Genomic DNA, 27663 nt, shown 5'->3' with positions numbered 1-27663 from the left:
TGCACTCAAGAGGGACTCACTTCAGTGCCCCCGTGGCTGTAGGGTGTTAGGGGGCTGTTTTGGGGGACACAGGGCAGGGACAGGGGCAGTGGATAGGAAATGGACATGGCACAAGAGGTCAGGAACTGAGTGAGATGATCAGACCACCCCAACAGGCCCGAGGCTGGTCAGGAATAAGCCAGGAAGGATGGTCTGGCTGGGTGGAAGGAGGTTCACTCAGAAGTCTGGCTCTAAGTAATGAGTGGGTGCTTTGTGGAGATCAGGAAGGTTTGTAAGGACAAGGCTCGGCTCGGTATCGGTGCTCGGCAGAGGGCTCAGGGAGGACTGAGCTCACTGTCAGGAAGCAGCAAGGGCCAGCTTTTCCCAAGGAAAACCCAAGGAACAAACCAGGAGGTAAGGGGAATGCCACAGCTAGATGATGCCTCAGGGCTCAGCAGCTGAGCAGAGCAGGCCTGGAGATCACAGGCAATCTGGATCATAAGGCAACGCCATGGCTATGAGGCAGGTACAGGACAACATTGACCACAAAGTCAATTCACACAGCAGAGGTAGGTCCAGGTCTGGTGATCACAAGGCAGGGCCAAGGTCACATTAGGAGTCCTTGGCCAGGAATGGGCACAGCTGTGTTTGAACTGGAGACTGACACACCACTGATGTAATACAGATGGGAACTGAAAGTCCAGCACTCACCTTAGAGCTCCTGGGGTCACAGGTGTGGGAGAGACTCCAGGTATGGCTGAGCAGGACTATTACAAATTTATTAGTGCACTCAGAGCTCTGTCATACACTTATGAGCAAAAGAGATGGGCCTGGAGACAAGGCTACAAGGCTTAGGACTGAGGTCTGTCAGGAGGTAGAACTGGAGACAGGAACCTGCAGTGTACTTCAGCACTATGTCTAGGCTGAAACAGGCTTCTCTTGGACAACAGCTGCAACTTGGGGAGTTTCATTTAATTTCTTGCTGATTGACATTAAATTTTTGTTGTTTATTTGGGAGCTGACAAAATCAATGTAACAAACTATGAAACAGACCTTTCATCCTGCTTCCCCACATTTCACTTCAATACAAAAGGTTTCTTATGCTTAGTAGTTTCAGCTTTCTTGTTACACTCAGTTGCACCAGTCCCTTTGGTGAAGCAGCAAGCAATGGAAGAGGTTGTGATTGGGGTATGACTGTTTATATCTTCCAGATGTTGCTGCTCACTTTTATCACTTTTATCCTGTGCTCTAGTCTGCTTCAGGAGCTGCAGTTCCACAGGGATGTCCTTGCTTCAGCATCAGTCACCAGCAGGCAGCAGTCCCTCTGGTGTATCACTGCCCTGGCATGAGCTGCCTGTGGCTGCAATGCCCCAGAAGTGACTCCCAAGAGTGTGCCTTTAGCTGTGCTCTTAATAATATCCCCTTTTTATTAACATCCCATGTCTTCTCTCGTTTGTTTCTCCAAACACATCTGTCACATGCCTCTGTCCACTCTCTGTTAATTACACTCGAGCAGAGGTACTGGATGCTCCCTCTGACTGGAATTTTGGTGTACAGTGAGTTTATTCATTACAAGGTCTGCTACAACTGGCCAAGGGCAGTTCATGTCCTTCTTTCACAAATGGTTCCATAGTGCCCGATACAGGCTCCAGACCCATCTGCAGAGGGTGTTGAAGAAATCTCCTGCTGAAGCTGGTAGTGCTTTCAGGGTCCTAACACTGGCTCTTGTCAGTCCTGGAACTTAAATACCTGATGGTATTTTCTATATATTTACTACCTCTCAATTGATTTATCTTCCATGTTTTTGGTTTTTTTTTCAGTTTCCCTTTAAAATCATGTGAAATTTTATCATTTTCTTCATTCTTTGACCATTAATTCCATCATTCAGCTGTTTGTTTTCAGCTACCTCTATGTGCTGGGGTTTTTAAACTGCTTTCTACTAACCTCTTTTAATACCATTAAGTTCCTGTGTCAGAAGATATACTGAATAGCCAACCCCTGACACTGCCTCCACAATACTCAGGACTTCAGAAACCTCTAGCCTTGAGATCATCCCTCTCATAAGAGTTTGACTGTGTGGGACATGCAAAGCAGCTTCCAAGCTGTGAATCAGGGCACTGTTTGTGGCAGAGCTGTGAGATGCCTTCATGGGGGTCTACATCCCTCTCACTCAAGAGAAGAATTTAAGTGGAGTCTCTTGACTGGTCCTGCTGGTTTGCATGCCTTTGCCTGGGCATGAACCTCAGCAAGATGGACACTGCAAGTGTTCATTTTGGACACTAGTAAGAAAATTATTAAAGTTTATTTTATTAGAAATTACATGAGAGGGGGGAAAGGAGAGAGCATGGACATTTTCATGTCCCTTCCAGTGGTCAGATCCCAAAGTGGTGCAGCATTGGATGGATCTTTATTGAGGGAACAGCACACTCTGCATATCCCATGAATGCAGATGTTCACTGGTGGTGTGATCTTTACACTTTTTTACATATGTTCTGTTTATCACTTCTACTGATGAAAGAAAGTATACTAACACAGAAAAATGTGGCTTCACTTCAAGATAAAGACAAGGATATGCCAGCAGCATTATCACAGGGTGCCAGTTTGGGACCATCTGTGAGGTCTTGCACTTCCTCTGGAGACAATGGTCAAAGCACATGCCTGCTAAATCTTGTGCCTTGAGCCATGGATTTGGTTTGCTTAAGAGACTGGAGCCCTCTCTCACAAGTCATTTATGGAGAGGCATATGGAATGATCTCAGAAATTTGTATTCCCCAAAGGGCAGGGAAGATATGTCACATCCAACCCTTCTTCAAATGACATGAGAAGGAAAGGCATACTCAGTTCACACAGCATTTCAAATGCTGCCCTGTGCATGTGTCTGATTTTGTTCCACAGACTGCTGGCAGTACTGTAAATCCAGAACAACATGGCATGAAGTGAAAATGGAGTGTAGTGAATGGACAGATGACACTTTATTGACATACCACTTCAGTGACACTGCCAGGGAGCAACAAGAACTGTAGGACAATACCTAGACTTTGAGGGAGCTGGGATTCATGTTATTAAATTCTTGCTGGACTTCATATCTGTGAAGCAGCAGGCAGTGTTTGCTCTCCACACAGCTGCTCTTCCCTCATCCCTTTGTAACACCCTCCACACTGGTCTTTTCAGAATTGCTTCCCATGGGAGCTGCAGCAGCAACACTGACCAAGGCAGTGCCTTTGCAGCGGGTCCTGCCAGCCCGGACCAGCAACACACAAGGGCAGTACTGGGCCCAGCCCAGGGCTATGGATCTTATCCAACCTTGCTGAATCTGCACTTTTACCTCTGATTTTAGCCTCTTTTTGGAGGATGGTTTCTTTTTCATAAACAAAACAGCTCTATACATTCTATAATGTTTGACCATGATCTTTTTTCCAGGACACAGACATCTTAAAATGTCTCTGATTTTTCACCAAATAATATTTCTGTCTTTTTCTTCAAAAATGGCTGGGTTTCAAGCCCAGTGCCACCAGTCTACATTTTCACTGTATTGATCATAATTATCTGCTTGCAAAAAAATTAAGAACAAAATTGGAACCTAAATTAAGCTTCCAAGCATAGCTTTCAACAGCCTGTCAGAAGACTTGAGGCATCATTTTGTAACCCTAGTGACACCTAACGGCCTAATGTAAAATGAGCCAAATACTTGTTTCTCAGTGAGGACATTAGGTGGACCTCTCTCATATGTAGTTTTAAGAAACCATTTACCATTTCATTACCATTGATTTTCTCAATTTCTTTTCTTTAAAATAATCATCAAGCAAAGGAACAAATAAACAAGAGGATAGTTATTTTTTTATATTCGTGTTATATAATTCAATAAATATTAATTTCATTTTCACCTAGAAAGCACAGAGTAACAGATATGCTTGTTTCAGTTTAATAACAGATTTATAACTGTATAAAAAGTTGCAGCCTCTGCCCCTTGGAACAGTATTTTATATATTCTGCCTTTTTTGTTTGTTTGTTTGTTTTTTGTTTGTTTTAGTTGTAACAAAACTCTGTTTACTGCTTTAGGCTATAAGGGAAGCAGAACATGATATGCACAGTAAACCTTGAAACTGCATATATTAAAAGAAGTATTTTTTTGCTTGAATACTTGTGTTAACTGTGTCTAATCCCTTATAACTATCTTGGGAAGACCAGTATTTGCATTTCTCCCATAGGCTTCACAGCAGCCAAAAAGATGTGTTTTCCTGTAGTCATCATTTCAAGTTATATTTAATACTGACTTCAGAAATGTTTGAGATAGCTCCAAATACTGCCAAGTGTTTCCCTCTTTTAAGCACTTTTAAAGTACTGTCATTTGCAGCTCTGCACGTGTATGCCAGCAGAAGGAAGATTGCTTAAGTAAGTGATTAACACTAATAAGTCTTTCAGTTGAATAAATTGGAACCTGAAGAACCTTCCCCCTGAAGACTCTGAAATAAAAATAATGTCTCTAGGGGATTATGTTATCAAAAGTCAGTAACAAAGATTTCCTTGTGTGGTTCTTGTGGGTATTAGACAGCTGAAGTAGTCCACCTTTTAAGAAACATACTTTTCTCATGTTTTTCAAGCTGTATCTCTTAGACATTTCCTCAATGTATTTACTGACAATAATTAGCGGAAATCTTTTAAAACTATCTGGAAATACGATAGCAGGTTAAAATAAACTGAGTTATTTGATATGTCATATCTCCATATGAGCACAAGGTAAAAAGAGGAGCTGTAGGGCTCACCTTGCTTAAACTCAGAATCTTAGAAAAAAAAAGTTGGGCTCTTTAATGACTTCATATATAGGTACATTTTGGTTTTGAAAGTAGAATCTAAATCCTAGTCTAAACCCCTTCACAACCATTACCCATATTTTGGTTGTGTGGCACTGTAAACCAAAACAGGTAGAGACATGTTTAGTTTGCAATGCTTTTATTAGAATAAATAGAAGGACCAACAACTGCCATTCACAAGTCAATGACATGTGCCAGGAATGAAGATGGGAAACAGTCAGGAAGGTGGTGTGTTTGGAGATGATGATTTAAGAAGAAATGGTAAACTTTCTGTATGCCCCCTCAAAACAAGAGACCTTAGTCTTAAAGTATGTGCATCACAAAGAAACACAAATGCAATACTCAAAGAAGAATGATTTGCTAAAATTAAGAATTTTGTCTGCAAGTTGTCCAGGAATCAATTCAAGGATGGTTGCCCAAGGAGTTCAACAGAAAGGAACAGGATTATTCTAAAAGCTGTGTTTATTTCAGAGAACTCCTATAGAAAAAACAGACTCAATATCAGTGTCAGAATCTCTCACAAGAATCAAAACACTGGTCCTGAGTCTTAAGTTATTCAATCACGAGGGAAAATATTTCTAAGCTACCTCTTATAAGTTCTCATTTATTCCTGGATATAAGTCCTAAGTACAACTTGTGTAACAGAAATATCTGCACCCAAAGATCTGAAAAGTCACACACTTCTTCAGGAATATCTCTCTAGGTGTTGACGGCTTTCCACTTAGAGATAGTGAAGAGATGATATTATACTAGAGTAAAGCAGGTCTGTTTCTTAGGGATAGGCAAGCATTATTTCCAACCCTTTTTCTCCTTAGGGAGAACAATATCTACCAAAGAGGATGATCATGTCACTTGGATTGTGTTTGATCAAGAAAAGGAATGGGTGGTCAGCCCTGAACTCTTCAACCTCGGAGGACTGTTGGATCTCTCCAGTTACAACTTCTGAGCCACCTGCCTCAGTCCCCTCTTCAGTGACTTCCACGTATGCCTCATGGATGGCCTCAGATATCCTCAGGCTCTCTGCTGAAGAGATGCCAGAGAGGTTGGCTGAGGGGCTGAACAGGTCGGTCATACCCAAGGATGTCAAGACAGATGTGAGGTTGTATTTCTCCTCAATCTTCATGCGTGGGAGGTACACTCTCACCCTCTTCTTTTCCATCACCTTGGGACTGGTCCACTCCATGAGTTTGTCATAGCTGATTTTGTTCTCCAGCTGCAAAGAGAGGCAGGAAATGAAATGTCTGAGACAAAAATTCAATGTCCTTCAAAGCTGTGTTTTTACCACCTGTTACTGGCCTTATCCATTTACTTTATGCACACAACAGAACTGGTACTTGTTCTTAAACACACTTGTTTTTCCTGTATGCTTCCTCCTGACTATGGAGCCTATATCATCTGTCAGTCTTGAGAAAGTTCCTCAAAGGTTTTCATCTGAAAATTTCTTCATCAGATCAAGTCTTTTTGTGTAAAAATACCGTTTTTGAAAACATCAAATCAAATTTGCCCTAAAACTCTTCCTCTTGGAAGATGTTTTATTGATCCCTTTCCTCAACTTTATTCCTTTCTAATGTTACTTTTCTCATTTTCCTTTTAGTCAGCATTTGGAATGCTTTATTCATCACTTTCATTTTTTATTTCTCCTAGGATAAACTTTTTTCCTTCAGCAAACATTTGAAATCACTCACAGGGATAAAAAAATACTGCTACCTTGCCTGCTTCTGATACCCAATGGAGCTTGGTGCATATTGCAACATCCTCTTCTGCAGGGCTGCAGCAGCACTACAATGCTTTGCCTTCGTTTTATAAAACTGAGCTCAGGACTCTCCTAAGAGGCTCTCCCTGAGCACCTGGACAGATTTTGTGCTCCCCTGCCTGCCCAGCACAGCCGTAGGGTGGGAAGCTGGCATGCCAATGGACAGCAAAAGTCTGACAGTAGCCAAGCCCCACTGAAGTCATAATTCTTCTGCTTGCCCTGCCAGGCCATACCTGTGCCAGGCCAGAGATGTCATCAGGCAGCAGCACCAACAGGCTCAGCTCTCCACTGGCGTACGGAAGCTCCAAGATCTTAATTTTGTCTTCAGCCACTCTTGCCACTTTGAAGGTGTTGTTCTGACGCATCATTTGCACTGGTCTGCTCTCTTGCTGCAAAAACAAAAATGAGATGATGTGATGTGGGAGCAGCAATCTTTTTCTTTGGTCAGACAAATGTACTTTGAAAGGACAGAACTCAATTTTCAATCATGCTGCCTTTGAGAAGAGCTGTGTCTCCATTTTCTTCCCTTGCCTGCTTGTGTGCCCTGGAATCCTGGTCAGACAGAGATCTTGCAAATGCTACTTGTCATTAGGCCCAGGCACTGACAATGAGGGACTCAGCTATATCACCCAACCTGTGACAGGTATTTGTAACACCCAAACTTCTGGCTGTGTGAGCCAACAGCTGCCCTGGCCAGAAGTGTGTCTGTACCCTCCTACCTCGGTCACATTGAAAGGCTCTTCCTCAGTGTCTTCTTTTTTAAATGCAGTTTTCCATATCCCTTTGAAGTAAATGACATTCACAAAGACCAGTGCAGTATTGAGATCAATAGAGTCTGACACAATGAGGTCTTGGATACGTCCTTTAAGAAAGAGACAGGGCAGAGATAAGACAAGCTGTAAGGTACAGCTCCTCTGGTGTGCACAAATCTTGGCAATGTTGGGGTGAGGGTGCGGGTTGGGGAGTTTCATTTTTATAGCAATAAGCAACCAGCTCTTGCTTGACCCACCTTTTCTGAAGATTGTGAGAAGAAAACAAGGATATAGTTTATAGTAGGTGAGGGAAAATACCTGCTACTCATTTTTCAGTCCTTACCATTTGTCTCTTTTTCCACCCAGGAATTGATGATCTGTCGTGCTTCCTCTGCAGCTGTTTTGAAGTCAACTTCTTCCAGCTCCGCCTTGTAGAATTTCTGTGCACACTTTATGTATTCCTATAAGCAGAAGGGTTACAGTTGTCAGATGAGAACTTGGAATTATATGGATGTGTAAAGCAAGATTGTGAAATAAAGCAGAATGTTTTAAGGAACAGTGAATGTTTACTCCTGGGTTTGAACATGTCAGACACTGAACAAATCAGTCACAGCTGTCTTCCTGTAACTGAATCTTAAAGCTGTACAAGAAAGATTGCTTCACATATATTGGTCTGGCACTTTTTGATGAGACAGGGTTCTAAGTTAAAATTTTGATACATTTCCTTTGTTTTACCAATATAGCCTCAGTTTAAGAAACATTTCTAAGGACAGAAAATGTTTGTCTCCTCTTTGTGTTCATTCTTTAGGGTTTTGAATCTTGTGTTCTCACATTCTTAGATTTGAAAAACGAAGCTTCTTTTCACTAGGAAAACTAGTGACAATTTCCGTTTTCATTATTTCAAGTAATAAAATTTATTTAATTTCCCTTAAAAGTTAACATTTTTCATTAAAAACCATTTTTCTAGTAAATTAACAGCAATCTTGATTACTCCCTGTGATTTTCACTATAGGCTACTTTATGCGACTATATTTTTGCCTTCATCTGATAGGCGCAAAAAGGTCCAGACTCATTCTGTACCAGTTCTCCTGATGGCTCACCAGCATCTCTTCTTCAGCAGAGTGGGCTGCTGTTGGTGGTGCATCTCTAGGGCAGAATCACAGGGGATTTACAGGAAATCTCATGGAAGTCAGTTCACAGTATAACTCACCTGAAGAATAGGGTATGTTTTTTCGATATAGAGTCTGTCAGCAATCCTGAGTGAGTAAGTAGCATTTTGCCGGCCGATGTCTGAGAGAAGATCCTTGAATGATTTGTGGATGTACTCAGCAGTGCCACACTGAGGTGATGACATGAGAAAAGAAGATAGATTGCATAAGGAAATAGGATCCTAAAGTATTGTCCCTTTCAGTTAAGTGTGATGCCACAAGGCAGTCTTCCCCCCACAGACCGTCACCTTTGGGACAGACAGTGCTGTGGTGGTGGTGCATTGAACTGGCAAGTTCATCCTTGTCAAGGCAAATCCCATGAAATGTGCTTTTTAAAAGATGCAGTTGAGTTCCTGTCACTGAGACTCTGCTCAGCATCTTCCTGCCCAGCTGAAAATCAAACTGCTGTACCCTGGCTCTAGGTACTGAGCCCTCTTCACTCATCCCCCAGCAGCACTTGCCTGGGAAGACACCCTGGTGCCCAAGGCATTCTTCCCACACTATTACTTGTTCTGGTGCAAGATAAGCAACCTGCTGTCTTTCTATGTTATTTAAAAAACAGGTGAATCATACCCTCCCTCCTTCCCTCCACAGATCCCCTTGGTTTGAGGCCATTACTGTAGTTTTTGTCAGGGTCTGAAACTGCCAGGAGGAGAGACAGAAAAGTTCTACTTTCATTCTGAGAAGAAAATAAGACAGATAGGAAAATTAAGTTATTTCTCTACCTGGGAGTCAGAAATGTCTCTATCTCCTGTAACATTATCAAAGTGAAGAACCTGCAGGAGAAAATACCAGTAGTAGAAATGAGAAGCATGATCAAAAATAATGTGAATTTGAGATTTACACATGTTGCTTGTGTAAAAAAACTTGTTGGCTCAGAAAAAAAAAAAAAAAGCTGAGAAAATAGATTAACTAAAAATGTACAGGTGAGTTTGCAACAGGTCTATTGCCTCTGTGACCTTTTTGGAAACTGTAAATACTTTGCTTAGATTATATTTTTTTCTAGTGAATGTATAGAAATTAATTGAGTTACTTATTATGTATTGCTAAAAATATAAAAATATTCTGTCTTCCTGTCTTTCTGGGATTTATCTTTTATATATATGTTAAAAAAGAAAATCTGATTACATCATTTGGAACTTGTCAGAATTTAAAATTCTTAAAATTGCCTGACTGGTAATCTATTTTGCTATTGTCCCTGAGACTATTTTTTAAGTTTAAGTCAACTGCCTGTTATATTGAAAATACACACCTTTCTTATTAGTATTTTCTATATATAACTCTTAATTCAGTTCTCCATTTTGTGACGTTGGCTTAGTTCTTGTGCACTGAAACAGGTGAGAACCTCATCAGTGGATAATGTTTTTTCAGTGATGTTACTGAGAAAGGACAAATAGCACAAGTAGAGGTCACTTTACTAAGTAAAGGTAAGTAACTTACCTTCTCCATCTGGGACTGAGTCTTACCCCTTGCTCCCATATACACCAGGGCCAGGGTTGAAAGCATGCTCAGGGAGGAAAAGAGCACATTGTCATTGCTTCGGTGAAGTTTCACCTCTTTGAATACGTCAAGACAAAATTCTGCATTTGCTGCACTGATGGAGCCCATTGTGAAATCCCTGTCGTCTGAAGGAAACAGAAAGGGTCTGACTTACTGTGGTGAAGTAGGTCAATTGTAATGCAAAAAAATTCAGTGCACATGAACCCCAAACTTAGTGCACAGGTTTTTTTTAGCAGACAGAACCAGTGGCGTGGATTTAAAAGGCAGACATGCTTTTGGATTCATGAGCAATCAAAGTCATGGACATCTGCCAGCTGTGCATTGGCTGGTGAAAGAAGAAAACGCGGACTAGAAAATACAGTACTTTGAAGTCTAATGCAACAGTACAGTGTTTATGTCACTTTTAACTTAAGGTCTCAAGGATCTTCAAGCAATTTGTTTCCCTTTGTAGCTGCTAGAGAACAAAATCCAAGGTACTTTGCCGTATGTATCACAGACCCTATGGAGTCAACATCTTCATGTCACAGTCATCTCTTAATGTGAGATAATTTGAACAGCAGTGCATCTGACTATTCCCCTGATTGAATGGGTGCTCCTTCTCTTTCTAAATTAAACTGATTTTATGGGTGATATGAGGTAGAATTTTTATTATTTACCTTCTCTGCTTACTATTATATTTTAGGCTTTAAGCTCTGTTTATGTTCTTAGTGAAGAAACAGATTCATGAAGCAAATACTTGGGATGGGGGTTTGTTGTCATTTATCTTTGAAAATGTAACATTAAAGATAACACAGAGCTGTAGAATGATGGGATCATTTGAACATTCTGCACTCCTTGATTTCATCCAGAGAATATCTTACATGACCCCTGGAATTTAAACAAATTCAGTTTTGTCTTTTAATATTAAATGAAAAATTAAAGCAATAGAAGAAGAAGGAAGAAAGTCTTTTTAACTTATCACCAGCTTTTCAATGTGGAAGAGTTAATAAACAAAACTGTTAATTCATAAATACATTAGTTCATAAATACAAATACTTTGACCTTATGCATGGCAGACTGTGAACAGCAGAATAATACAGAAGATACATCTGAAGGTAGGTAAGGTTTCTGCAGAAGGCATCCTGTGATAATTAGCTTCTTAACTGATATTGAAGGCCACAAACATGAGGATACATCAATGCAATTATAAGTATTGTAAAAGACAATCGGTTTTTATCTTGCAGATTAGAAATTAAATCATAATTGAAAGAAATGCTTACCTTATCAGATTCACCAGGGAAAGGTATAGCACAGCTTCTCAGCTGTACTTGGGGCAGACTTGAGGAACCCCATGAAATATATCTTGTGTTATCTTGTGACACGCCCCGTGCTGCCTGTTTTGTGTTTACCCAATAAAGTGATGGATGGAGCTCAATGTCAGACATGAACTTTTACTTGGAATAAGTCCATTCTTTGAAACAAAAAAAACCCCAAAAAACAAAACAAAACAAACAAACAAAAAAAAGCCTGAATGAAATTATTTTAACTCAAAGTTTCCAAAAAGGAAGATTTATTCATCATACTGCAGAAAAGACAGGAGAACATTAAAATGACTGAAGCAAAAATAACAATAAAGGCTATTCATTGGAACTTGAATAGAAAGTATGATTTGGTTATGGCAGCAAATAGTGTGAAAATAAAACAAAAAAGAATGGTGAGGAATTCAGTCTCTCAGAATGTCTGCAAGGAATTTTGTCTTATTTTCTTCAATATTCCTCTGTCTTGAATAGTGACAGGCCAGATCCATCTCAGAATCACCATTCTGTGAACTCACAAATTTTGGTAAGATCAGCATATGCAGGGTTGTATTTATCGCAACTTTTCTCCTATTGTTGGCTGGACTGCCATTATCACCAGTCTTTCTTCCCACCAGAATCCATAGCACTTCCTAAGGAATGGAGAAAATTTGCCACCAAGGAACATAAGAAAGAGCTTATCCTAAGAAAGAGCTTATCCTTTCAATGTTTATTGCCAAATTTAATAAAATTTAAGTAGATTTTTCTGCAAGAAGTTATATGTATTTGCCTGGTGTCCCTTGCTGCATTGTAAAAGACTACAGATAAGAGTGTTTCACAGAGCTCAGTTTTTCATGCCAGAGCAACCTAGCTCAAGGAACTCAGACATAGTCACAGTCTGTGGAACAAAACTCTCAGTGAGTGTATTTGGCAATATTAATTAATTTCAAAAGCAATTTCAATGCATCTATACAGGGAAGAATTACAGAACTAATGAAAAATGTGTTGGGGGAAGAGAAGTTGAGAAAATAAGACAAGATTTCTGTATCTTTTTAAATTCAGGAATCAGGATATTTAGATCCTAGTCAGATGCTACCAGAAAAGGATTTGAAGTCACCGCTATAATTTTGAAGGGTAGTTTAAGGTGTGCTGTTCTTTTCCACAGGTCATAGCACCAGATGCTAGGTTCAAAATGTGCCTTTTGTACATACAGAGACCATTCTTACAATACCATTCTTACATTCTCCCACAAGCAACTTCATGGCACAACAGCTGAACAAACCAGCTGAAGAAACATTCATGGTCTGCAAGACAGTCATAATATACAATAGCAGGCAGAAACCAGTTGCATAATTCCTTTGAAATAAAAGAATGGACACACAATAAAAGAAAATGCTTTGACCTCTTAAATGCCATGTAATTTTAAAACAGAAATCCAAAGTCAATACACAAAATGGCTCTGAAATTGTGTAGAGCAAATTATGCTTCAGGAGAGCAGAGGTGGACTTTTTAACCATTTTAGTTGTCTGCACAAGAGGAAAGCCTCTGAATCGTCCTTTACTTTCTCTCTAGTACAGTTCTTCATAGTCCCATTCAGCTAAAGTTGCTCATGCAATAGGAGCCACGAAGAGTCTGGACTGGTGCATTTACATCACACTGGTACTTTACATGGTAAGGTTTGTGGTCCAGGCCAGTCTACTACAACCCTTGTTATGCAGGAACAGGGTTTTTGAGGAAAGATCTTTAGACCTTGACTCGATTGGGTGGCTCATCACTGCAGATATACTGCAAAAAGAGTGAGATAGTCTCTCTCTGGAGCAGTGTGTAAACTTGTCACCTCTATTGTGAGTCGCATTTAGCTGAAAAGGGTTCCACCTTGCTGGAGGACAACTGGTCAAATGAGTGCATGTGCCTGTGTGGGTGAACCTTTAATCACGCAGCTGGGAGTGCTGCCTAGACTGCAAGCTGTTCCTGCAGCTGCTACTCCCTTTGCCTTTCCATCATGAGACTGCCTTGTTTCTGTTCAAACTGCCTTCTACACTCGTGGCCATGGTCCATGTACATGGCAATGTACTTGACAGCTCAGAAGGCCAAGGATTAGCCAGTATGTTTGTCCCTGTCACTTCTAATGTTTGAATACGCCTTGAGTCTTTTTCCTTGACAATCGAATTGTCAGTGCTTCAGCTCACCATTTGTGAGCCACCTTGGTACTTGTGCACCATCTACCTGAATCACATTTGTGTCATCATAGACATCCTGTAACTTGGTGGTTACAAAGATGTCACATGAGTTGGTACAGGTGTTTTGTAACAGCCAGCTCACAGAGTTAATGTTGTTAGCAAAATATTTCTGAGTTGAATATATTCAGTAATGGAAGAAATTTTTTGGTTTACAGTAGAGAAGGGGCAGTTCCACTGCTTGAGAAGTGTGTTAATGCACAACCCAGATTACTGTTTTTGTTAGCATTTCAATTTTTTATTGGTCAAATGAATGATTAATGTAAAACAAGTTGCAGAAGCAGTTAACTCATTCCACAACTAAGTAAAAAACTTGATTATGATCAGCTACCAGCACAGAATTGTAAGAATATGAGAGGTAGTTCCTAGTGAACTGAGCAACTTTATATCAGTCATGGAGTCCAGTGAGATTAAGCAAAGCTTCCTGCAGTTGAAACGCTTCCTCAGAGAGAAGGTAATGTACTGCCCTGTCCAGCACAGCTGTGTAATGCAACACAAACTCAAAAGGATGTGTTTATCCACATATCCTTGTTTGACAATGCTCGTCCCAAGAAGGAGGTCAGCTAAGGCTCAGTTGCCCTTTCCTCTGCCAGGCATTTCATTGTGGAGCTGTCCCTAAACCAACAGACTCTTGGACATTTGGACCTTTACAAAAGGATATGAAGTCCAGGTCAGCTCACAGACCAAAGCCTCTCATCCAATCACAACATCCCACACAGAGCTCAAGATTTAGTTTGCATCCATGCTGCTGTTCTTTTGTCAGTGGAAAGGAGCATTTTGATTGTTTCATGTTTGTCTTACTCAGAGTGAGTGCCAGTGATTGTTCAATTAGCTGCCACTACAGACCTTGGTACTAATCAATGATGGTTTCTCTCTCAGTTGTCCTGTAGGACCATGTTCTTTCCCCAGTCTGAAGAAACTTTTGGTATCTGGTCAAGCCCTTTCAGACAGGAGCTCTTAGCCCACCTGGTATCTTTCATTGGCAGCCTTGTGCCATCCTGAAGTGCTGGGCATCTTTTCTTTCAGTGCTTCCTTGTTCACTCAGGCTGTGACAGGGCTGTGCATACCTTAGTGTTGGCAGAGTGAATTTCTCCAGTGAAGGCATCTTCAGAAGGATCCCATGATGGTTTTGGTCACAAATCGCTCACCCTTACTGCATCTGCTTAGCAGTGCACACAACATCCAGAGTCTGTGGCTGTGCAGATCCTGGACCAGCACACGCAGCTGTCCCTTTATCAGTCACCACAGCACACGTGAAGTCCCTTATTCATCCCTCAAGTCCATGGAACCAGCCAGCAGCCAGGGTGACGCTGTGTATGGCCATACTCACTGGCTCCTAGGGAGGCAGCAAGGTAACGAGGGCCTTACATTCCAGCACAGGGCAGGAATGATGGCCACTGGCATTGTCAGGGCAGTTAACTGGCTGTGCCACATGGGAGCTCAGTTACCAGTGTCCCTCCCCACAGAGAAGCCTGTTTTGGCAGCCTGTGACTAACACTGCCCATGTCACCATGCCTCTTACATTACCTTCCTTCACTCACTGGAAGTCTGCCCAGCATGTCCCTTATCTCGGCACATACTCCCAGGAGAAACAGCATTTTTCTTTTGCACAAAATAGGATAAACTAATCTCTTGGTTTGTTTCAACACAGACTTCCTTCCACAAAGCCTTCCTCTCCTCTGAAGAGCAGCCTACTGAGATTCTTGACAATATTCCTGTCATGTCTCCTGCAGGAAAAAGACTGCTGCAGAAAAGAGAAACGTCACTACACAAGAGTCCATGCCCTCATGTTGGCTTTGCAAAAAAGAACTGGGAGGCCTGGCAGACACCAAGTTGACTGGGAGTCAGCAATGTGTCCTTGTGGTGAAAACAGTCAACAGCACAAGAGAATGACTCAGAAAAAAGACTGCCAGCAGGTAAAGGGAGGCTTTCCTGTCCCTCTGCTCAGCAATGGTGGGACCACAGATGGAATGCTCTGTCTGGCTATGGGCTTTCCATTACAAAAGAGATGGGGATGTACAGGAGCAGGACCAGAGAAGATGATTAAAGTGTCTGTCATGAGAGGAGAGGCTTAGAGACATAGGACTTGTTACCCTGGAGAGGAAAAAGTGCAGGGGCATCTTATCTGTGCACATAACCTTCTTGATGAGAGGGTAACAAAAAGATAGAGCTAGACTTTCTCCTGTGAACAGGCAAGAGAGAAGGAACACAACCTGAAATATCAGAAATTACATTTAAACATAAGAAAATACATTTTCTTTTGGATAGGGAGGTAAATCCACATTGCCCAAAGAATCTGTGGTGTCTCCATCCTTGGAAATATTCAAAACTCAGAAGGACATGATTCCAAGTAACCTGCTGTAGCTGACTCTGATTGAAAGAGGGAGCTTGGAGTAGAAAATCAGCAGATGTCACTTCCAGTCTCAGCTGTTCTCTGCTTGCATATTATATCTAGAGGAAGATCTCAAGGGAGATGGAGAGAGCAGGGTTATTGCACATTAATGTGCAAAGTACAGTGATGTGGATGAAGGACTTGGAATGAGAATGTACGGCATATTTCACAGAGAAGTATTGTTTCCATGCTGAACAGAGAGAAAAGTTGCCTCATAGTGGCTGACCCTTGGATGTCTCTTTGTGCTTGCTGGAGGGGTGCAATTTGAACCACTAGGTGTGGAAGGTTTCAGATTTTGTCTTGTCATCTACTAAGCCTTATTTCTGGTACTGCACAGAAGTCTGTTAGAGAGAAAGGGTCTCAGTTCTTCAGAAAACCTTTTGGAAGGCTGTGACAAAAATGCCAGTTGCAACAAGGACATTTTTGAGGCTTATTTATTGTTGTCTTTTTTCATGAAAATCTTTTGGAGCATTTTGATATTGTTAAAAACAGATATTAAAGCAAGTTGCAGGTTTAGTACAGTATTTCTGAATTTGCACTTTTTACTGCCTCCTGTCTTTTTGGAAAAGGGAAGCTTGCCTCTGAGTCTCATGCCACTTTGCTTTTTTTCCATTCCTTCATTTTGACCATTACTGTTGCTCAGGAAACAAAATTGGTGACTGAGACATATCTTTGTACTTTAAGCATGTTCCAGTTTAATAATCACAGTAAGGAAAATTTTCAAATGCAACCCTTTTGAAATCTTATTCTTTAAGTGTACAGGCTTTTAAATTTAAAAGACTGGATCAAGTGCTTCTGGATACAAGAGATGCAGAAAGTGATTAAACTGCTTATGGCAAGCCTTGAGGTGTTGAAATTTTCCATCTCTTGGAATCATTTAGACTGCTTTAATTTCTAAAGAAAAAGAATTAAAATGTACTAGGTGAGATAGCTGTCCTTACCACTGAAAAACAACTGAGTCTATATCACAAACAACCTGATGATATTCAAATAACGTGGATGTCAGACAGGTAGCATCACCTTCTTTCCTCTACAGATCTGCTTTCATCATGCCACGCTACATGTTAATGTGGAAATAAAATCGTAGAATCATAGAATGTCCTGAGTTAGAAGGGACCCATCAGGATCATGAAGCCCAACTTCTGGCCCTGCATACAACAACCCCAAGGATCACAGCATGTACCCAAAATCGTTGTCCAAACACTTCTTGAGCTCTGTCAGGCTGGTGCTGTGACCACTTCTCTGGGGAGCCTGTTCCAGCACCCAAACACCCTCTGGTTGAAGAACCTTTTCCTAGTATCTACCTAAGCCTACCCTGACACAAATTCCTGATATTCCTTCAAGGTCTGTTATGAGTCACCAGAGAGGAGACAAGTTCCTAGTCCTCTGCTTCCCCACCTGAGGAAGCTGTAAGCTGCAATAAGGTCACCCTTCAATCTCTTCTTCTCCAGGTTGAACAAACCAACATCTCAGCTGCTCCTTCTACAGCTTCCCCTCAAGGCCCTTTATCATCCTCATAAACCTCCTTTGGATGCTCCCCAAGAGTTTATTGTCTTTTTTATATTGTGGCACTCAGAACTGCCCCCAGCACTGGAGGTGAGGCCACCCCAGCTCAGAGCAGAGCAGGACAATCCCCTCCTTTGCCCAGCTGGCCATGCTGTGCCTGATGCCCCCCCAGGACAGGGCTGTCCCTCCTGGCTGCCAGGGCACTGCTGACTCATGTTCAACTTGCCATCAACCAGGACCCACAGGTCCCTTTCCATGGGACTGCTCTCCAGCAACTTACTTCCCAGTCTGTATGTACATTCAGGGTTTCCCTGTACCTTATTATTGCAATAGCTGATATCAACAATGGAGTACCTGCTCTCAAAACTTTCACCGGGGAAATGCTTTGCCTAAAAGCTGTCCATCTACTTATTCTTTCTCATGCCCTTTGAGTTATATGATTTTTCAGATGATTTCATCATCTCAAATCGCAGAGTTGCTGGAATAGTTTTTCCTTGAAATATTTATCTGACTGATATGACATCTTTAATACCCATTGGAATTATATTGAAAAATACATAAGAACAAGCTAATATTTCACTAGACTTTTTCTGGGTAATTAGTACTACAGAGAGGAATCAAACTCTAGATGTGTGCATTCATTTATTTCATAAAAGGGTAGGAAACTTCATATCTACATACTTTATTCACACTAAAAACTGGAGGATTTTGTACTAAATCCCATTTTGCTCACAACAGTTACCAATATGATAATATTTTAAGGGTTAGTCACCCAGAAAATTAGGAAAATTCTCATAATTTCATGACAAGCACTTGTGACTTTATTGTGTTAAGAAAGAAAAAATCAATTATGTGCATCAAAATCAGTAACATATGATTAGAATGAAAACAGGTCATAACATTGTGCCAATAGATCCATATTTGGAGATACAAATGGACACATAGGAAAAAGACAGAGACAATTAGGATTCTCATGTATTTCTTGAAAACAAGAGATGTCTTAAACTACCATGTGGACAAAGAAACCCAGCTATATTCATGGAATAATAATGTTCTTGAGTTTTGAGCAACTGAGAGCTTTCCAGGAAGAAACAGAAGTTTACTTGCTAAGCAAGATCAATAGAGACAAGAATTATTTTTAAAGCTTTTTAAAATTATTTTTAAAGCTGTGTTTATTCACAAAACTCCCATTGAGAAATCAGATTTTTTAACATCCCTTACAGGATTTTCCAGAAAAATCAAAATTTGAAGAGATTTCCAATGTTTTAAACAAGAATTCAGATAACTCTTTTTCTTGGAGGTTCTGTGCCCTGGATCATCCACATATCCATGTTTCAGGCTTTGGATCTGTGCTCTGTGACAAGACACAGCATGTAGACAAAATTAGATCTCCTTGAACATTCTGAAGTAGAAAGGAAAATTCCCATGACTTTAGAGAACCTCTGAAAGAAATTCAGTATTACATAAGGTCCTCATGGTGAGAGAACAACTCTGGTCATAGTGGATATGTGCACCATTCCCAACAGATAAGTAAAAAAAAAATAAAAAAATTATGCAGGCACCAATTAATGTCCTGCATAGCAGAATCTTGTCCACAAGCATCTCCTCCAGACTGGGGATCTCAGAGCCAGTGCTTTGGGAACTGCATGGGTTTGTTAGCAGGATAGTACCAGGAACAGGATGAGCACACCCCATGGCTTTCTACATAATGGAATACCAAAGACTTGGAGCCCTGTCTGCAACTGTGTCTTCAAGTGAAAATCATTTGACCCCTTCCTGGCCTGTGAGGGTCTGTATTCTCTCTGGGCTTAGTCTTTGCTTGGCTCAATCAACATTGAAACCAGTCTGAGAAGGGAAAGGAGCAAACACACTTCTGCTGCTTCCTCACCTGCGGGTGTGTCTTTGCTATGGAAGCTTCAGTAAAGGGCACAACTTAGAGTAGCCTTTCCACTTGCAGAAAATATTGAAGAGATGATATTATACTACAATACTAGAGTAAAGGGGGTCTGTTTCATAGGGATAGGCAAGCATTATTTCCAACCCTTTTCTCTTTAGGGATAACAATATCTACCAAAGAAAAGTATCAGGTTGCTTGGATTGTGTTTGATCAAGAAAAGGAATGGGTGGTCAGCCCTGAACTCTTCAACCTCGGAGGACTGTTGGATGTCTTCTATGTCATCTGCTGACCCAGCCTCCTCAGTCCCCTCTTCAGTGACTTCCACGTATGCCTGGTGAATGGCCTCAGATATCCTCAGGCTCTCTGCTGAAGAGATGCCAGAGAGGTTGGCTGAGGGGCTGAACAGGTCGGTCATACCCAAGGATGTCAAGACAGATGTGAGGTTGTATTTCTCCTCAATCTTCATGCGTGGGAGGTACACTCTCACCCTCTTCTTCTCCATCACATTGGAACTGGTCCACTCCATGAGTTTTTCATAGCTGATTTTGTTCTCCAGCTGCAAAGAGAGGCAGGAAATGAAATGCCTGGGATGCAAATCCAACTTCTTCCTACCATTCATTTCTGTCAAGGCTATCATAAAAGTAAAATCACAACCAGAATGGTTCCTGAAGCTCATCTTATTTACATCCTTCTGGTATTTTATTAATTGCCTCTCCAGTACTGCCTTGTCACTCTCCTTTTCCTCAGTTCTTTCCCACATTCCCCTTTGTCTAAGTAATCTTCTGTCTCATGAGGCACAACCCAACAGTTTCACAGACTAAAAAATTAGTCAGCTTGTGAAAGATTGCAAAAACAAGGCCATGAAAATTTACCTACAGTTGGTAGAACCTAACAAATGCAAACTCTTCTACATCTGTAATAACTCTGTAATTCAAAAATATTACTGAAATGGGAGTAATTGTTCATATATTTTAGACTGCAGGGGTTTTTTTTTCCTTTCTTGAGTACAGATGGGTAATATTATAACATTACCCATATATACATCCTCTTCTGCAGGGCTGCAGCAGCACTACAATGCTTTGCCTTCGTTTTATAAAACTGAGCTCAGGACTCTCCTAAGAGGCTCTCCCTGAGCACCTGGACAGATTTTGTGCTCCCCTGCCTGCCCAGCACAGCCGTAGGGTGGGAATCTGGACTGTCAATGGACAGCATAAGTCTGACAGTAGCCAAGCCCCACTGAAGTCATAATTCTTCTGCTTGCCCTGCCAGGCCATACCTGTACCAGGCCAGAGATGTCATCAGGCAGCAGCACCAACAGGCTCAGCTCTCCACTGGCGTACGGAAGCTCCAAGATCTTAATTTTGTCTTCAGCCACTCTTGCCACTTTGAAGGTGTTGTTCTGATACATCATTTGCACTGGTCTGCTCTCTTGCTGCAAAAACAAAAATGAGATGATGTGATGTGGGAGCAGCAATCTTTTTCTTTGGTCAGACAAATGTACTTTGAAAGGACAGGACTCAATTTTCAATCATGCTGCCTTTGAGAAGAACTGTGTCTCCATTTTTGTCTCATCTGCTGGTTTGCTCTGTCAGACACAGCTAAATCTCTAGAGTGAGTCACCCAGTTAAATCAGCCAATGACAACAGAACTGTAAATACAATAAATATACATCTGGCCAGAAACTGTGTCTGTGCCCCTCACCTCTGTCACATTGAAGGGCACTTCCCAAGTGTGTTCTTCTTTAAATGCAGTTTTCCATATCCCTTTGAAGTAAATGGCATTCACAAGGACCAGCACAGTCTGAGGATTAACAGAGCTTGGTTCAAGGAATTCCTGGATCTGTCCTTTAAGAAAGAAATAGGGCACAGAGTGGTAAGTTTCATAGCAGCAGTCTTGCATTTTAGAAGTCAATCAAAATATTTCTCCTCCATTTGACTTTTCCTTCTCCAAAAGTCTGCACATGGAATTAAGGTTCATGAGGTTGATTTAATAATACACTGAAAGACTGGCATCTGGCCAGACATTTCTGGAAGAAGACAGGTAGGTTTAAGACTGTTACAGATTCCCAGGAACATTTCTAATCAGTGCTTGGATAAAGAAATATTAATATAGAAAAGAAGGGAGAGGGAAGAACCAGCACAGATTTTCTCTTTCTCAATGTGTTTGTTTCTCACAATTTACTCTAGGTATTTCCTCCCACCTCAACACAATAAATGCACACAACATTCTGAATCATTTACTTCCCACCATCAGCTTAGTGTGCATTACTTTCTCCCCTGGAAGCTCACTTCTTACCTATCCAGGACACACTTGTAAAAAAATGCCAATGTTCTAGAGAAACAGGAACTAATCTTGCATGAGTTAATCCCTCCAGATACAAGAAGTGTGAATATAAAATGTACATATTAAGTGTCCATATCATGGCACCTCTGCCTCTGCCAGATGTATTTAAAACACTCTATCACTGCCACACAGGTGCAATAGAGTCATCCCTTTCCACAGAAAATATCCACTAATAGCAACAGGAGGAGGAAATTTCTCCTCTAATGTTCAGTCTTTTCAGAAATTGCTAAAATACAGTTGTCAGAGAGAAGTATATGTTGTAATCTTAGGTCTGACTTACCATTTGTCTGATTTTTCACCCAGGAATTAATGCGTTGTCTGGCTTGATTTGATGCTGTTTTGAAGTTGACCGTTTCTAGACCAGATCTGTACAGTTTCTTCACACACTTTAAGTAGATCTGTAAAGACACAAATTAACTGTAGCCAGTGAACTAGTAACTTTTTTATAAACAATGAAATAAAATATGGCTAATAAATAGTGTTGTCATGGTTAAGGTGTTCTCATTGCTTACTTTCTGAAAGAATTTGCTAAAATTGAATCAGAAAAATTATTTTTTTTCATGACCATTTCAGATCTGACATCTTTATGTGACCAGTCAAAAGCATATATTAAAAATGTATTTATTAAAATATATTTAAGAATTTTGGGAAGAAAGCCTAATCCAAACCCCATGTTTTCAGGTTTATTTTAGACTGCTTTACCATCTAAGTCCTCTTCCTTTTTTTAAAGCATTTTTTCTTATTTTTAAAGATAAGAAGTTTGTTTCTTTGATTTAGAATATTTGTATCTTTTGTTTTGAAAATGTGAAAGAAAGATTTTGACACTTTCAAAATTTGTTTTTGAGGTGAGTTTTCAAGTGAAGAGATATGCCAACATCAAATTATTTTCTGAAAAAAACCCGAACAACCATTTAAAATTAAATCCTTTGAGGTAGCAAGTGGGGAATGAGAAGTTCAATTACTAATAATTTTGTTTATTACTCCATTCATTTTTTTAATAGGGCCATATTTTTTGCCTCAAAATGCTTTACATTTAGACTGTTGCCAGAGCCATGGCAAAGGGAAAAGCCATGTAAATCCACACCAGCAGGGACTATTGGATTAACTGGTCACCTACTCTGGCCAGTTCTCCCGGATTACAGAATTTTACAGGGTTTAGCAAGAGATCACTTACCGGTAAGATCTGACTTGTCTTTTCAGCATAAAGTCTGTTGGCAATGTGCAGTGAATAATTGGCTTCTGGTGCAGTGATATCAGAGAGAATTTCTTTAAACAGCAGGTGGATATTCACAGACTTGCCACACTGAGTTGTTGATGAGAAGACAAAAAGGTATAGCTGTTAGGTTATTTTATGAGAAAGAGGATCATTTATAAGGTACAAATAACATGGGAAATCACACAGTTTGTGTGATTTGCAAAGTTGAACCTTTGCAAATGAACATGTAAAAGAGCCTAAGAGTTCCATGGGAGGGATGTTCAGAATAAGAAGCTAATGATGTATAATTCTCTCACAGCCTATGATGCCACTCATCCAAGTGGTTAATTATTGAAATTGGTGACTTGCCATAGGTACAAAGGCTTTAATTCCCAGGTGCTGCTTGCATTTTCATGGCATTTTTTTTTGCAGAAGCTGCAGATGGAAGAAGAGAGCTAGATGGCAAGGGAGTCAGGAAGTGTTTTGTAATACAGAGAAAAAATGGATCACCTGTCTCAAGTCCCAAGAATAGCAACAAAGGCTAAAAGCATTTAAGAAAACTGCACAGTGATAAACAGTAGGTGGGGCTTTATTTCAACTCTGTTGAACAGTTGCTTTCTAAATGCTTAATCAGTCCCTAAATGCTCTAGCTTTAGATAAACTACCTTTATTTAAATTTAAAAAAAAAAAAATTCATCTTTTTTAAGTCCTCCCTTGTGTTTTGGATGCCAAGTGAATGGGGACAGACCAGGTTCCTTGGCTTTTGTTATCTTTACAGAGGCAGCAGATTAACATGGATAGAAGCACACAGGTGGTATTGAGGTACTGGGACCCCTCATGGTTCTATTGAGATAGCAGTGGGAATTGGAGGCTGGAAAAATTCCTGTAGCTTTGTAAGAGTGTGGTTACTTTCCATCCTTTGAGAATTCTGGGCTTTTTTCTACTGAAGCATCTTCCTGTCCCACTTTGGAGTCTCAGCTGCAAGTCTGCCTACTGTACCCTGGCTTCAGGTACTGAGACCCTTTCAAGTGCTGTACCCCAGCAGCATTTGCAGGTGTGGAGCTCATTTACACTAAAGTGTATCCTGATGCCCAAAGCACCCTGTCCTACCACTTGCAATATGTACAGCCTGTCTTCTTATTCTGGTGGTGTTTTGGGGTTTGTTTTTTTTTTGTTAGTTTCTTTTTGCTGGTGGTTGTTTGCTTGGCATTTGTTTTGTCGCTGTTGTTCTTTGGGCTTTAGTGGTTTGTTGTATGATTTTTTTAAACTTACATCTCTTAAATTAAGAGAATTAGCAAAGGTTTGGCAAGGTGTTGAAACTGCTAAAAGCACAATCAGAACAGTCTATTCTCAGAAAAAGGATGTGAAAGATAAATCAATGTACCTTAGACTTCTGTACCTTGGTCTGGATACTTCCAAGTCCTGCAATTTTGTCAAAGTGAAGAACCTGCAATTGAAAGTAGAAATTAAGAATGTGAAGTCCACTGACAGTCACTGATGTTTGTGCTAAAACTGTAGGTGTTCACTATCCAAGTCTGATTAGCACATAGATGAACTGAAAAATTTCATGTGAGCTTTAAACCAGGCATCACACTGAAAATTTGTGATTGTGATCTTCAGCTTAAATCCCTTCTTTTCCAGTTAATGGCAATGTCCGTAAATCAGCTACAGCCTTAAGACATTCTATTTGTAACTATGACTCTTGTTTTCCAAACATTTCATCTTTTGTATGTTTCAAGTTGTCCTTTCCATCTGGAAGGAATCAGGTCTCTGAGATAATGTAAGCTGAAGCAAGAGACCTGCCTTAACCATCCTCCAAAACAGCTCTTCCTTAATGAAAACCAAAGGCTGTTCTTGCCCTTCCTGGGGAAATGCAATAAGTGAAAAGGAATTCCAGAATTTGGAAAGCCATTCTTTGGATAGGAAGGTTTGGAAGATATAAATGGACAATCTTCTGCCTCTGTGAATGGGATCAAAGAGAGTTTGTACCCATTTATGTAACTTACCTTCTCCATCTGATCCTCAGTGTTATTTCTTGCTCCCAGATAGACCATGGCCAAGGCTGCAATCATGCTCAGGGGGCAATAAAAGATGTTGTCGTTGGGATGGTGAAATTTCAACTCTTTGAATACATCAAAACAAAATTCTGCATTTGCTGCACTGATGGAGCCCATTGTGAAATCAGCGTTACCTAAAGCAAACAGAAATATGACTTTAGTGTCACGGTATGTAGTACTTGTTTTAAAAAGTACTGCCAATAGCCCAGAAACTTCCAGTTCATTGCTGGTTTTGTGATGCTGAACCAGTGAATGATGTGAAGCCTACAAATTCTGTGATCATTAGAAATATTGTAACTGCTGATCCATTTACATACGAAGGTGTGTTTGTTTTCTTTCAACAAGATACTGGCAGCAAGATAGTACCTTGTACTTGCCTTCTAGGAAATAGAAAATTTCATCCACCCTTCAATATAATAAATATAACATTGAATGAATGAGCTTCCCTATGTCCATCCAGAGGGCTCTGAATGGTGTTTGAGGCAATGCAAACTTAATATTTCATTTCTTCTCTGGTTGCTCTTGATCTTTAAATCATATTTAGACAACTCATTACAGTCTTTGTGTACTTCTTGGTACAATCAGCCACAAATTTGGAGGTTGCTTTTCTGTAATTTATAGCAATAATAGGAGTAAGTTGTTCTGTAAGACAGCTGCTTAGATGCTGACATAAAAATTTAGGGTTTTCCTGTGGTTCTGTTTCATACATTTACTCTCTGCTGATGCTTTTTAGCACAATCATGCATGTATCTATATCTATCTATATCTATATCTATAGCTATAGCTATAGCTATATCTATATCTATATCTATATCTATATCTATATCTATATCTATATCTATAGCTATATCTATAGCTATATCTATAGCTATAGCTATAGCTATTGCTATAGCTATAGCTATATCTACATATATATAAATTATATAAATATATACATATATATAATATATGGGTTTTGTCAGGGAGTAGGACTGAGAAAAGAGAAATGCCTTTATTCACAATTATTAAAATTATTAAAGGATAGTTTTGATGTTACTTTAAATGAAAAATACTCTTTCTACTCAGTGATGTGGTGCACAAGCCACATATTTTGCACACCTAAAAGTATTTGACAGTCAAACACTATAGGATATATTGAGAAGGCAAAGCAAAATTACTGCATATGCTGTGTTTTTACATACCTGACTTATACTTACCTTAAGGTTCTTAAACATAATATCTTTTTTTTTTTTTCCATCTAAAAGAATACAAATTAGAAATTACATTTTCTTGGAGAAATACTTACCCCACAAACTTCAAAGAGGCATGTAATAATCCAACTTGCCAGCTGAACCTAAACAGCTCCCTGAGCTGTTGGTGATATATATTGCACAATTTGAGACACTCCCACTGTTGCCTTCAAGGAGTCATCTTTTCAGTCACTGCCTTTTGTCACGACCTCTTGATTCATTGCACCTTGAAACATTGAGCAGACCAATGTTATCTGCAGCAAGTCAACTTTTATTTATTTATTGAAGTAAAACCTGAATTTAAAATTAAGTATTTAAGCTTCTGCTGTAACTTCCTCTTCTCAGCAGTGAGGCACTGTCAGTGCTGAAGGCACTCTAACACAGTACTCCCACCAATCATGAAGGGAAAGGTGGATGCTGGGCTAACTGTTGAAGGTCTGGTAGATAACACAAAAACCCACTGCAACATCTGTGCAGTGGAACAGAGGGAAGCTCCTCAAGAATGGTGGCCATCTGACCTTGCCAAAATAACGTAATTCCAAGCAAAGCCAGCTGCAGGATGCTTATTCTATTGAGAGGCGTTTGAAGTGGATTTTTTACGTTAGAACAAACTCAAAACTTTCTGCCTAGTTTTCAAGACTGAAAGGTGTTTTGGTCTGACAAAATGCAGAAATACATTCCTGGAGTGCAGGGACCGGTGTGGTGTATGGCTTGTAGTTGTTAAAAGGACAGCCACATCCATTTCTCTGCCTAGGTGAGACTACAGTATTTTACCTGAGCCCAGACTACAAGGGTCTACAGCAGAGGCATGCAGGAGGAGGGGAGAAAGACTCTGAAGAGAAAGCAGATTTTTTAAATTTTTTTTAAAACCTCATTTTGATAAAAGCATTTGGAGCAACAATGTTGAGATGACCTAAAGGCCTAAAGATGGGCATGGAAGAGGAAGAGATTTGAGAACAGTCAGGAATTACATATTTCCTGGGCTGTAAGCCTCACACAAGAGTATTCAGGTATTCAGAAATCTATTTAAGCCAGCCAGTGGTATTTAAAGAATGACTAAGAGTCAGATTTTAATTTTCATTCTGTGCAGGTCATGGCAACAAGGCACATGGTATTTTCACAGGCCATTCCCATAGATCTTCCATACCTTGTAACTATGGCAGGTGAATAAACTACAGAATCTGCAGGAACATTCATGGTCTGTTAGGCAACCATAATGCACAATATAAAATATAATTCAATTGTAAAAAGCTATTACTTTTTATTAAATAATAGACTTGCGGAGATATAAAGAAACAAATCTGGCATCTGCAAAGGCCATAGGGGTGGATAATAGAAATCCAAATTTGCACCTATTAAGTCACAGAGCATACAGCAGTAGGTGCACCCTGTGTGAAAAGGAAGGGGAGCTACTTTACTCTTAACAGTGTTGTTTGCCTTGCTGAAATGCAAGGATGTATGTGCAGAGCCTGATAATTGGAGTGGCTTTTAGTTTCCTGATTTAGAATTAGGATATTATAGCAGTGATGT

At 40.2% G+C, this 27663-nt stretch overlaps 2 protein-coding genes across 4 annotated transcripts; both read right to left on the bottom strand.

The window, feature by feature from the left end:
- Positions 1-4912: 4912 nt before the first annotated feature.
- Positions 4913-11352, bottom strand: LOC111923857 (ovalbumin-related protein Y-like). Of its 2 annotated transcripts, XM_086899532.1 has the most exons (8): positions 11263-11352; positions 9944-10128; positions 9229-9279; positions 8506-8634; positions 7639-7756; positions 7263-7405; positions 6777-6932; positions 4913-6003 (listed from the first exon to the last, which is right to left on the bottom strand). In XM_086899532.1, exons 2-8 carry the CDS (start codon positions 10109-10111, stop codon positions 5602-5604), a joined length of 1167 nt encoding a protein of 388 aa, XP_086755658.1. In that variant the 5' UTR covers positions 10112-10128; positions 11263-11352; the 3' UTR covers positions 4913-5601. The 2 variants fall into 2 exon arrangements, with proteins under 2 accessions (XP_086755658.1, XP_023775570.2); XM_023919802.2 differs by lacking the exon at positions 11263-11352 and having other exon boundaries at positions 9944-10207.
- Positions 11353-18210: 6858 nt separating this feature from the next.
- LOC111923856 (ovalbumin-like) lies at positions 18211-26243 on the bottom strand. 2 transcript variants are annotated; one of them, XM_086899516.1, is made up of 8 exons: positions 26190-26243; positions 24854-25038; positions 24232-24294; positions 22827-22955; positions 21933-22050; positions 21011-21153; positions 20586-20741; positions 18211-19865 (listed from the first exon to the last, which is right to left on the bottom strand). In XM_086899516.1, exons 2-8 carry the CDS (start codon positions 25019-25021, stop codon positions 19464-19466), a joined length of 1179 nt encoding a protein of 392 aa, XP_086755642.1. In that variant the 5' UTR covers positions 25022-25038; positions 26190-26243; the 3' UTR covers positions 18211-19463. The 2 variants fall into 2 exon arrangements, with proteins under 2 accessions (XP_086755642.1, XP_086755650.1); XM_086899524.1 differs by having other exon boundaries at positions 24247-24294.
- Positions 26244-27663: the final 1420 nt, after the last annotated feature.

The sequence above is a fragment of the Cyanistes caeruleus genome, chromosome 1 (assembly GCF_971803275.1).
Source record: "Cyanistes caeruleus chromosome 1, bCyaCae1.hap1.1, whole genome shotgun sequence".
NCBI classification, from domain to species: domain Eukaryota; kingdom Metazoa; phylum Chordata; class Aves; order Passeriformes; family Paridae; genus Cyanistes; species Cyanistes caeruleus.
This window is presented reverse-complemented; position numbering and strand designations above follow the sequence as displayed.